The sequence below is a fragment of the Rhinopithecus bieti genome, unplaced genomic scaffold (assembly GCF_001698545.2).
Source record: "Rhinopithecus bieti isolate Rb0 unplaced genomic scaffold, ASM169854v2 scaffold_11380, whole genome shotgun sequence".
Classification (NCBI taxonomy): Eukaryota; Metazoa; Chordata; class Mammalia; order Primates; family Cercopithecidae; genus Rhinopithecus; species Rhinopithecus bieti.
Window position 1 is genome coordinate 1,516,311 of NW_016807225.1, and position 11,630 is coordinate 1,527,940.

Genomic DNA, 11,630 nt, shown 5'->3' on the forward strand with positions numbered 1-11,630 from the left:
ACTCCAGCCTGGGCGACAGAGCGAGACTCTGTCTCAAAAAAAATAAAAAAATAAAAAAATAAAAAAATTCAAAAGAATCTGTGAAAAACGAGTCTTATGTAAGACTTCATGTAACAATTTTTGCTTATAAACAAAATTAATGACAAAACAAAAATAGTTTCAGAACAACAATTTGTCTATGTTCTATGATCAAGTCCTCAAATGATATATTGAGGAAAGAATTGGTAAACAAATACTCATCTATTATACAACCTGTTTATGACATGCACAGTACATTCTGTGAAAATACACCGAGGAGAGAACATCCACCCAGGGCCAATGAGGAACTGTTCCTCCAGTAGAAGATGTGTGGCTTTATCTAATGATAACAATTTTATTATCACCACCCTGAATATTGTGCCAAAGCTACAAGTCAGGGTTTCTGAGAGTGGTAAACACATTTGCTGTTCTTACATTGATTATACATGTTTAATCCAAAATGCCTGAGCTCCCAAAAATGCTATAAATTTTATTTCTCCTCTCTACATTAAACAGTAACTTCCAAATAAATTATTTAGAAATATACCCAGTTTCCAATCATAATTACAAATTAGTATAGTCTTGCATGGCATACCCAGCTTAAATAAAATTCAAATTTTATTTTTAATTAATTTACTTATTTTTTAAGAGATGGAGTCTCACTATGTTGCCCAGGCAATAGTGCAGTGCCTAGTCACAGGTGCAATCAGCACACTATATAGCCTTGAACTCCTGGTCTCAAGTGATCCTCCCACCTCAGCCTCCTGAGTAGCTGAGGCTATAAGTGCATGCCACTGTACCCATCTTGAAACTCAAAGTTTAAAATAACAGGCAAAGAAAGGCCAGGAGTGATGGCTCATGCCTGTAATCCCAGCACTTTGGGAGGCCGAGGTGGGCAGATCACCTGAGGTTGGGAGTTAGAGACCAGCCTGACCAAGATGGAGAAACCCCATCTCTACTAAAAATACAAAATTAGCTGGCGTGGTAGCAGGTGCCTGTAATCCCAGCTACTTTGGAGACTGAGGCAGGAGAATTGCTTGAACCTGGGAAGCGGAGGTTACGTGAGCTGAGATTGTGCCATTGCATTTCAGTCTGGGCAACAAGAGTGAAACTCCATCTCAAAATAAAAACAATAAAAAAAAAAAAGACAAAGAAAAACTCCTACAGACCCACCTCTGGATAACAGGCAAATACTGGATTGTCCCATTCTGAGAACAAAGACTGAAGCGATTCGCTACTAACGGTATCATCCATAGTATCTAGGGCAAAAGGGAACAGGTAAAGTTGGCATCCAGAACCACAGGGAAAGGAAGGAATGGCATTTCCTGTTTGGTGAGCTATAGCCTCAAGACCAAAGATCACATACATTGTTTCTATATTCTACAAATGTTCAGTGTTTGCTATATCTCTAAATTATTTTGATCTGTTACTTTTTAAACTAGAGTTGGTGACTGTATCTTCTGGCATTACAACTTTTCTCCAAACTGTTTGCAAGATATATTTTGGAATACTGACAGAGAAGCTATGGCTCAAATTTGTAGCCTTACTGCCTTTAAATAAAATATACCTTATCTATTTTTAAACAAACGCAAAAAATTGATGTCTGTGGCTTTTTTTTGAAGAGTTTTGCTTACATAAAACTACAGCAACTTGGAGGGTAAGTCCAGCCTTTTTAAAAATAAGAAACATGTCCCCTAATTACAAGACACCACAGACTATGCATAATCAGCAAATATTGACCTCAGGTCTGGAATAGTAATTTCTGATCTAAATGCATGCACTAAATTAATTAGTTCCACTGTTAAATAGCGCCGTGGGGAATTCCTGATTCCAGTACAGCACAGCTGGCACTGATCAAGCTTAATGCAAGCCTGCTTTGTTTTTTGAGTTAGGTGGTACGATGTGTACTGGGTGCCCCAGCAGTCTCTGCCACCCCTACCTCTGTTATCCTGTCTCATCATAGTCCTCTCTGCTCGAGCTCCCGGAAGGAAAGGAAGAACAAGGTCGCTTCTAAAAGGATGACACCTGTACTGAGACCCTAAATATAAGAAAGAAAAACCTAGAAATGTGAACTTAAAATACAAGTAAACTCTTTAAAAATTTAATCACATAAAACCTCTTTCTGCATAAACTGAGTCAAGACATAAAGCAGACTACTAAACACCAGATTGAGAATCAGAAATCCTTTAATGAAATTATGCTGTCAATATAGGACTCTATATTAATGCTTAATTCCATTATCCATTCATACCAGACAGAATGAAGGCCTACAATAGGTCACTGTGATTCTCAATGGGGGGCCATTTTGCACGACGGGACATCAGCAATGTCTTGAGACACTTTTCTTTTTTTTTTGGAGATGGAGTCTTGCTCTGTCACCCGGGCTGGAGTGCAGTGGTGTGATCTCAGCTTACTGCAAGCTCCGCCTCCTGGGTTCAAGTAATTCTCCTGCCTCAGCCTCCCAAGTAGCTGGGATTACAGGCATGTGTCACCACACCTGGCTAATTTTTTTGTATTTTTAGTAGAGATGGGGGTTTCACCATATTGGCTGGGCTGGTCTCAAACTCTTGACCTTGTGATCCGCCCGCCTCGGCCTGCCAAAGTGATGGCATTACAGGCGTGAGCCACCGTGCCTGGCTTGAGACACTTTTCATTGTCACAACTTAAGTAAAGGGTTCTATGTTCTACTAACATCTAGCAGATAAAGGCCACAGATGCTGCTAAATATCCTACAATGCATAGGGCAAACCCTACGACAAAAAATGATCCAGCGAAGCCCTGTGTTAGACATACAGCAGTACTTAATTGTCACCTATAACTTGGTGCAACCTTCACAGATCTCCAACTTATGTCTCTTATCTCCAATGTATGTCTCTATCCTAACATTTGTCTCATTATAATACAACTATGTTTAGATAGCTATCTTCCCTAATAGTCCTGTGAACTCCTGAAAGCAAAGTCAGTTAACCTGCAATGTGACAGCATCTAGCACAGTGTGGATGATCAACAAATGTTTCATGAAAAAGTGAACAAGTGGACAAATGAAAGGTTCTCAATTCAAACTCCAGAGTCTAGTAAGATCTGGTCCAAATGCTGTTCTTCTCCATGAAGGATAATAAGATTTGAGTTTTAGAAATAATGCTGAATTTGACAGCTTTAGAACAGGAGGAAAACATGAGAGATAAATCCGTTGGACTAAACCTGGAGAGGTTAAGAATGATAAAATTAAGATAATGAAGTGAAATAAGGTTTATAACTACTAACAGAAAGAACTGCATTAAATACATTTTAAAGAAAAAATTACCAAGGCTTGGGGACTTGACACTACTACTCAAAATCACCTTTATAGATCCTCTCTTCTGTACATTAACATTTATCTTTTAGGCCGGTGGCTCATCCCTGTAATCCCAGCACTTTGGGAAGCTGACGCGGGCAGATCACCTGAGGTTGGGAGTTTGAGACCAGTTTGACCAACATGGAGAAATCCCATCTCTACTAAAAATACAAAATTAGCCAGGCGTGGTGGCGCATGCCTGTAATCCCAGCTACTCAGGAAGCTGAGGCAGGAGAATTGCTTGAACTCAGAAGGCGGAGATTGCAGTGAGCCGAGATCGCACCATTTCACTTTACCCTGGGCAACAAGAGCAAAACTCTGTCTCAAAAAAAAAAAAAAAAAAATTATCTTTTAACAATTTATCTCATGTAACACTTTTAGGTAAAGTTTGACAATGTCCATTAGGACATATACAACATGACATTAGTCATGATGTATATCGGCCATTTCCAGAAAGGTAGCAGGGTACTGAGGAGCCATCTGTTCATGGAACTTCTTTCTATACCAAAAATATTTTTCATTAGGAAACTATGAGTTAACATGGCTTTCAAAAGTTCATAAAAAAGTATGCTAATCCAGAATGTTAAGTAGGTTAAAGTGTTTTAAACATCTAGATTCGAAGGGAAGAGAGATTTATGTTGAGTATGGCAGCTAAGATTTCCCCCTTTCTTTTAGCAACAGCTATCTCACAGTATAATGTAATCCAGTTATTTTTTGGCACCATATCAGAAGCAGTTGCATTTCAGGAAGATGAGGTGTCAGTGCTGTAGATTTACCTCTGATAAGCCTTCAATATAAGTCAGACATAAAACCACATAGATTGAAAAGCACATAAAGTGGCTTTAAGAGCAACTTGATAGTCTCAGGAACAACAGTGAAAGAAATGAGTTTTCTCCTAATGAATACTACAAAATACTACGAAATACTACTGAAGTTACTACAGTGATTTTTTTTCATAAGGAAAAAACAGAAAACCACTGAAAAGTAAAGGTCTCATTTAACCTTAAAGAAATCACAGCTTCCTGCTAGAGGTACTCATGGTCAGGAGAAATTAGAAATTGACTTATAACTACATTTATACATGTTCCATTCTTCTGCAGCATTCAAAATTTTTAATATGGATACAGATGTAATGTTTATCCTCCTAGTACAAAGCCAAGATTATAGCCAGATGGAAATCAGGTTTATCACCTCCCAACATCTGGCTCCCAACACACTGCCAAAGCAATATCACTTTAAATGTGGACTGTGAACCCAGAGTCCTAGTGCAGGCTCAAATGTAGCCCTGTGGTATGATCTAAAAGCTATATTGGCCGGGTACAGTGGCTCACACCTATAATCCCACCACTTTGGGAGGCCGAGGCAGGTAGATCACCTGAGGTCAGGAATTTGAGAGAAGCCTGGCCAACATGGTGAAACCCTGTCTCTACAAAAATACAAAAAATTAACCGGGTGTGGTGGCAGATGCCTGTAATCCCAGCTACTTGGGAGGCTGAGGCAGGAGGATTGCTTGAACCTGGGAGGCGGAGGTTGCAATGAGCCAGGATTATGCCACTACGCTCCAACCTGGGCAACAAGAGTGAAATTCTGTCTCAAATAAATAAATAAATAAATGCCATATTATTGTCTTCCTGAATAACAGCTACTTGTAACATAAACAGATCAAGGAGATTTTACCATATGCATTACAATAAAGTACACTTGAAAAGTATAGTCATGAAAGTATATACTTGACCTATATTTTGAAAATTCATGCACAAGTCCTACTTTCCAGAAAGAAAAAGCTCATAAGTGTAGTACTGTACTAAGCCACAGATTTTACTGGAAAACCTAGGATGATTACAGAATCATTCTGGCCCTTAACCGGGAAGCCATGCAGAGAAAGTTCCAGTAAAATACCATGCTGACACCGCAGGCACCTTTAAAGACAAGTTTCTAGGAAAGTTGGGCATTTGACAGGAAGGGAAAACAAGGTAGGAAAGTACTGTGGATCTTCCCAACTATTAATAGTATCATTTCATTAAAATTGGACAGTCTCACCCCCTTTTTTATTGTTGTTCTAGATATATACCCATCACCCCCTTTCTTACACATACACACACTGACATCTTTTAACTGTATTCTCCATTTAAATAGTGTTGGACATAGAGGCTGGGTGCAGTGGCTCACACCTATAATCCCAGCACTTTGGGAGGCTGAGGCGGGTGGATCATTTGAGGCCAGGAGTTTGAGACCAGCCTGGCCAACATGGTGAAATCCTGTCTCTACTAAAAATAAAAAAATGTAGCTGGACGTGGTGGTACACTCTTGTAATCCAAGTTACATGGGAGACTGAGGCAGGAGAATCACTTGAACCGGGGGTGGAGTCGGAGGTTTCAGTGAGCCCAGGTGGCACCACTGCACTCCAGCCTGGGTGACAGAGCAAGACACCGTCACAAAAAAAAAAAAAAAAAGAAAAAAAAACTAGCGTTGGAGGTAGATAATCTTCATATAGCATGAAAATACAACGTATGTTTTATAAGTGGTCTTCAAAATGTTCTATCTGTTGAGATAATCTCTTTGGATAATAAGGATCTTACTCCTTGTCCAGCATTTCCATTTTCAAAAGCATCTCATGCACATGAACAGTACGTACTTACCATTCTCAAGTACGACATCCACAGCCACAGTTGTCAGGTCTTTAGTACAAGCAGCCTGAATGTCCTCAGTTGGGGCAATGAATGTGCTGAGTCCAGTCATTTTGTTGACATAAACCATTCTCCCCAGGGCTACATCGAAATGCTGCTGCCAATCCGAGCGACACGTGTTTGACTCTTCAGTTTCAGAACAGGCTCTTGCTTTAGATTCCTCACTTTGAAAACAAATTCCATTTTGGTCACCTGTGGCATCTTCTACCAGATTCATTAACATTCCACTGGGAGAGTCCGGACTTCCTGTGTGTTGTTCTGAAGCTCTGATAAGAACATCTGAATCTTTACTGGTAACTTTAGAATTATCATAGGGCAATACCAAAGGAGTCTCTGATATCACACAGTTCTCTGTTGTATTGCTGTTAGAATGTGTTTTACTATTTTTATTAAAGGAATTATCCTGTGTGACAGAATCTGATGTTGGGATGACACCATTCTCTGTTTTTTCATGCTCATTTTAAATAACATACAAAATCTTGTGTTAACACACTGCACAACTTGTTCTCTTTCCTACTGGAATCTGGATTTGGAAGTTCATTAAAACGACTCATCATCTCCATTGTTTGAGTTTCTCTTTTGGAACCCTTCCGTCTGGATAATTTAGAGGCTAGTGATTCAGATGACTTCTCAAGGTCCAAAGGTTTTCTATTAAAGAGAGATAACTCCTTCAGGGTCATGGGGCTTTCTCTCAAACTAGGCATCTGTTGTTCTAAACAATCTTCATCTTTGGAGAATGGAAACTTCTCTGAGTCAAGGATGTGGCTTGCTGGTTGGCAACTACTATCTGAATCACTATGCTTCATAGTAGTGATTTTACAAACATCAGAGTTGTCTAAGCGGTTCTTGTTCTTCGGCAGAATGTCAGGTTCAACTTGAGGACTGAGATTGGTAGTGACTCCGTTACTTTCCTCTACTTCTGTATCCAGAGGATTTTCAACCTTCCCGTATTGTCTCTTAAACTTCTCTAAAGATCCTAGCTGTGAACTCAAGCTTAGCTTCTTACGGACGATTGGTTTGGAGGAACCAATTAATTTATCTGTTTTCCTACTATCATTTGAAACGTGTCTATACCAGGGGAAAGAGGTGGATATATCAGATAATATGCAACCTGTTTGTGATTTTTTGCTATCTTCCTGAAAAGTAGAAAACTTTGCATAAGTTGCTGTAGGTTCATTCTCTAGCCCACAACTTACATTTGTTCTGCAAATTTTTTTGTTGGGCAATTGACCAGATTCTTTACTCAAAGTGCCGGCTAAATCTTTGAGGTCTAGAGTTTCAGCTGAATGACATGTTCTATTTCCAAATGTTTCTTGGGCACGTGTGGGACCAGGTCTAACATAATTTTTAAATGCATGTTCTGTTTCAGTTGATTTAGTTTTCTCATTTTGTACTATATGAGTTATAAAGCCAGTGGAACATAATTTAACTTGTCCGTAACTAAAAACATTTCTTCTTCCACAATTGCTAGGCTTTTTTTTTCCCTCCCTCTCTGTCTGAGCACTATGTACTCCCAATAATGTTGTCACAAAAGGCAGAGGCTGGCATCCCACTTCAGTAGCATCTTTAAATCTCTCTGGTTGATTCTGAATTCTATTATTTTTCATGACGTTGGCAGCCATGCCATTAAGAGTAGTACTTTCTTTCCATATTTCTAGATCCTCCCCACTCTCTTCAAAGTGACATGGTGCCTGAAAAGGGCTTAAAAACATTTCTGAACTGGTTCCACATGGGTTTTCTAAAGAGCTATGTTCCAGGCAAGATTTTTTATGTTTCTCATTTTCTCCTGCTTCTGATGCTACAATTGTCTCTTGTTCTAACATCTTTGATTCTGAGCAAGAGCTGTCTTTGTTTTGTAAAGATGGCTCTGTCATTGTGCTATAGCCTGGAGCACCTGATTCATAAATGTATAAAAATGCATCATTTGTATTTTTTCTGATAGCTTCTAAATCCCTAGAATTCTGTGTGCTTATGTTTTCTGCAGTAGCTTTTCTTTTCACAGCTTTTGATTGCAAATTAAACATCTCATAGGAATCTAAAATATTATTACATGCTTCCTGGAAACTGCCCTGGTTACTCCTCTCATCGGAAGTCACACGCTTCTGAAGAGTAGCATCAAATAAATTAAAACCATTATCTTCACTAAATTCCTTAATATCCTCACCTGATAATTCCACAAATAATTTTTCTTGCTTTAAAAACATTTTCACTCCTTCCTGAATGCAAAACAAGAGAGTGTCCCAGTTCTGAAACTCAATCAGAGTTTTGGCTGGCTCCATGCACACATCATACTCACAGAATTGGCACTGCACATTAATTACATATATGCCATAGAGTTCTGGGGTAGACCGGTGCCGAAGACTTGAATTCATTTGCCTACCGCTGGAACCGTTCTTTGGCTTGCATATAATACTTTCTTTCCTTAATAAAAAGTCAATGAGTTTATGTAGCTTTGTCCTTAAAACTAGTCTTTTGTTCACAAACAAAAACTGCATATTCTTATTGTAATGTGCTTCAGAGCTGATATAGCCACTAAGCTCAAACTGTTTATATTTAAAACTTATTTCTCTCAGCTTTTGGGACTTTCCCAATCCATAAATTTGACAGAATCGGGAACATACGTCTTTGGTTTTAGGGAGCTGAAGAACCATGGAACCAGAAACATCATTTCTCAAAGAGAAAGAGATGGAAGGGTGCATAAGTGAGAGAGCTTCTATCCTCTGCCTAACCTTCTCAAACTCCAGTCTAGGGTCCATGCATTTCCTCCTTACAGGCAGCTGGTAAAATAGGTTATACACTGTTACAGTGGTCCCAGCGCTTGGTCTAGTCACATCAGCTTCACAAGCTTTCAGGGCTTTTCCACTCTGAAACAGTTTCACAAAAGTTTTCATTGTCCTGTTTTTCTTGGACGAAATTTCCACAGCACTGGCCATGTCAGCAATATTTGCCAAGGCCTCTCCTCGGAAACCATAAAACCTTGGATTCTCCAAGTCCTGTACCGAGTGGCATTTACTGGTGAAATAACGATTTCCCACTTTCTCTACATCATCACTCCCCATCCCAAATCCATTGTCTATCACTTGAACTTGGAAGGTTTCCATATTCACCCTGACAGCCACACATTTTGCTTCAGCATCAATACTGTTGAGGGCAAGTTCCTCAACACATTGGCCCAAGGAGCTTATGGCCAAACCAGAACGCAATTTGGCTTGTACTTCAACTGACAAGCACTTGATCATGGTAGGTAGAAAGATGGTGAGAATGCCAGGCACTAGTTTCCTTCTCTGACTGGAAATAATTGCCTATAAGAGAAAAAAACCACACACACACATAATCAAAGCTTCAGCATTACACATTTCTTTCAAGCATTATGAAGAAATAGCATTTGAGGTAAATGAAATCGCTCTTATTAAACCAAATTGTGAAACAAAGCAAAACAAAGTCATACCACTGATCTCTAGGCACAGCTCATGCTTGGTGCAATGAATTAACATCCAAAGAAACATTCATAATTTCATAATTTTCAATGCTCCTTTCTAAATCCCACATGTCCTAAAGTGAAATCATAATTACACTTGAAGTTGACCGGTAAAGACAGTATTCGAAATTCTAACCACTTCACCAAAAACAGATGCCTAAATTAAATACAGCTAAGGAACATTAGCTAGAAATTATTCATGACAAAAATGTCCAAGCTAGTTTCATAACATTTATACATTACACAATAACCATGACTTTCAGAAAAATACTTATAATGAATTGCTAAGACATTGCAATAAGGTGAAGCAACAGGAAGAAATTTTAAGAATCACATTGTATCAAAGAGAACTTGGGGGCATTAAGAGATTATTATTATTATGGTTAAGTATAGTCACCTCAGGGAAAGAGGCTGGGAATGGGAAAAGATAAAGCAGGAAAATTCCTTTTCATATAAACCTTTCTTTGCCATTCGATTGTTAAATCCTGTTCATGTATTACTCTGATGTTTTTAGAAGGTCGTTATTATTCTTTTTTGAAACAGGGTCTTGCTCTGTCACCCAGGCTGGAGTGCAATGACACAATCTCGGCACTGCAGCCTGCACCTCCTGGGCTCAAGCAATCCTCCGGCCTCAGCCTCTCGAGTAGCTGGGATTACAGGTGCGCACCACCACGCCTGGCTAATTTTTGTCTTTTATGTAGAGATGGGGTTTCACCATGGTGACCAGCCTGGTCTCAAACTCCTGAAGTTTGATCAAGTGATCCTCCCGCCTTGGCCTCCCAAAGTGCTGGGATTACAGGTGTGAGCCACCGCGCCCGGCCAGACGGTCATTATTATTAATATTCTTTTGATCTTTACAGACGGGCATAAACTACCTTGGTAATAATAATGATGGCATGGGGCTGCCTGAATTTGATTTTAAGTTTTCCTGCAAGTAAAAGCACAAAACCAAAAAACATTTAAAAAACCCAAACCCTAAGATTCTAGTGCCATTAAAGGTCTCCCCCTCTTCTCCATCAGTGAGAGCCGCGTGGGGGAGCCCCCTGTAGGCGGTGGGGTTGGTTTTCCAAACTCGGGAAAATCAGGGCTCTAACTGCAGAACTTCTGCTGCTTTCTAAGCTAATGCACTTCGCAGCCTGCAGCAAGTGAGGGGCAAACGTTTCACAAGTATTCCGATTAATGTAAACCCAACGATTTCCTTATGACGCCTCCCAACGCCTGGGACGGACGGAACGCACGGGCCTGGATCCAGGGCCCGGGGGCCTGGGAGCGCCGCGCGGGCCGCGTCCAGGGCAGCGCCGCCTTCCCGCCAGGCCCAGCCCCTCCCCAGCCAGCCCCGTCCTTGTCCCCAAACCGGGCCCGCCCTGCCGCCAGGCCGCCGGGCCTCCGGGGTCCTCGCGCATCCGGCTCCGAAAGCTGCGCGCAGCCATCATCAGGCCCTTCTGGTGTTAGAAGAGCCCCCGGCAACATCTTTTCGTCGCGTGCTTCCCCAGAGTCACCTCGAGTCCCGCTTAACCAATTCTCGGACACCAACCGCCTGGGACGCCGACGCGCGCACCTTGGGTCTTGAGGCTCGTGCACGTGCGAGTCCACGAGCATGCGCTTCGGAGGGGGCGCGCAGCCACGACACACCAGTGCGCATGCGCATCAGGTGTTCCAGCCAAGGATCCGCATCCCAGGGTTCAGTGAACGGGTACCTACAGTCTCAATCCTTATCTCCTTTTGGCATGGTATGAAAGACTATGTCGTAACTTTTACTTTTGTTTTTATGTTTTTTTTTTTTTCCCGTGTGTTCCCTTTCCTTTTTTTCTCATTTTCACCTTTGCTCTTAACTACCGTTTAATTCAATATATATTTGATGTTTGCTTATTGTCTTCTCTCCCTAGAATGTAAGCTATGTGAAGGTAAGGAGTTTATATATTTTGTTTACTGCTGTATCCCAGTTACCAAGAGCAGTGCCTGGCTTATGGTAGGCACTGAATGAATGAATAATTCCAGAGGCTTCCATCTTAGAATTATAGCATTTGGAGCTGGAAAAGGCTGAGAAACTGTCTAACTCAACTCTTTTTTTTTTTTTTTTTTTTTTTTTTTTTGAGATGGAGGCTGTTGCCCA

The 11,630-nt window shown here is 40.6% G+C and overlaps 1 protein-coding gene across 1 annotated transcript in view; it reads right to left on the reverse strand.

Moving 5' to 3' along the window:
• Positions 1 to 11,241, reverse strand: part of MLH3 (mutL homolog 3) — a 41,002-nt gene extending 29,761 nt beyond the window's left edge. Inside the window, 5 exon segments of the mRNA XM_017880520.1 lie at positions 1,192 to 1,277; positions 1,958 to 2,056; positions 5,992 to 6,500; positions 6,502 to 9,341; positions 11,052 to 11,241. Coding sequence (XP_017736009.1) covers positions 1,192 to 1,277; positions 1,958 to 2,056; positions 5,992 to 6,500; positions 6,502 to 9,341; positions 11,052 to 11,165 — 3,648 coding nt within the window. The 5' untranslated portion in view covers positions 11,166 to 11,241.
• Positions 11,242 to 11,630: the final 389 nt, after the last annotated feature.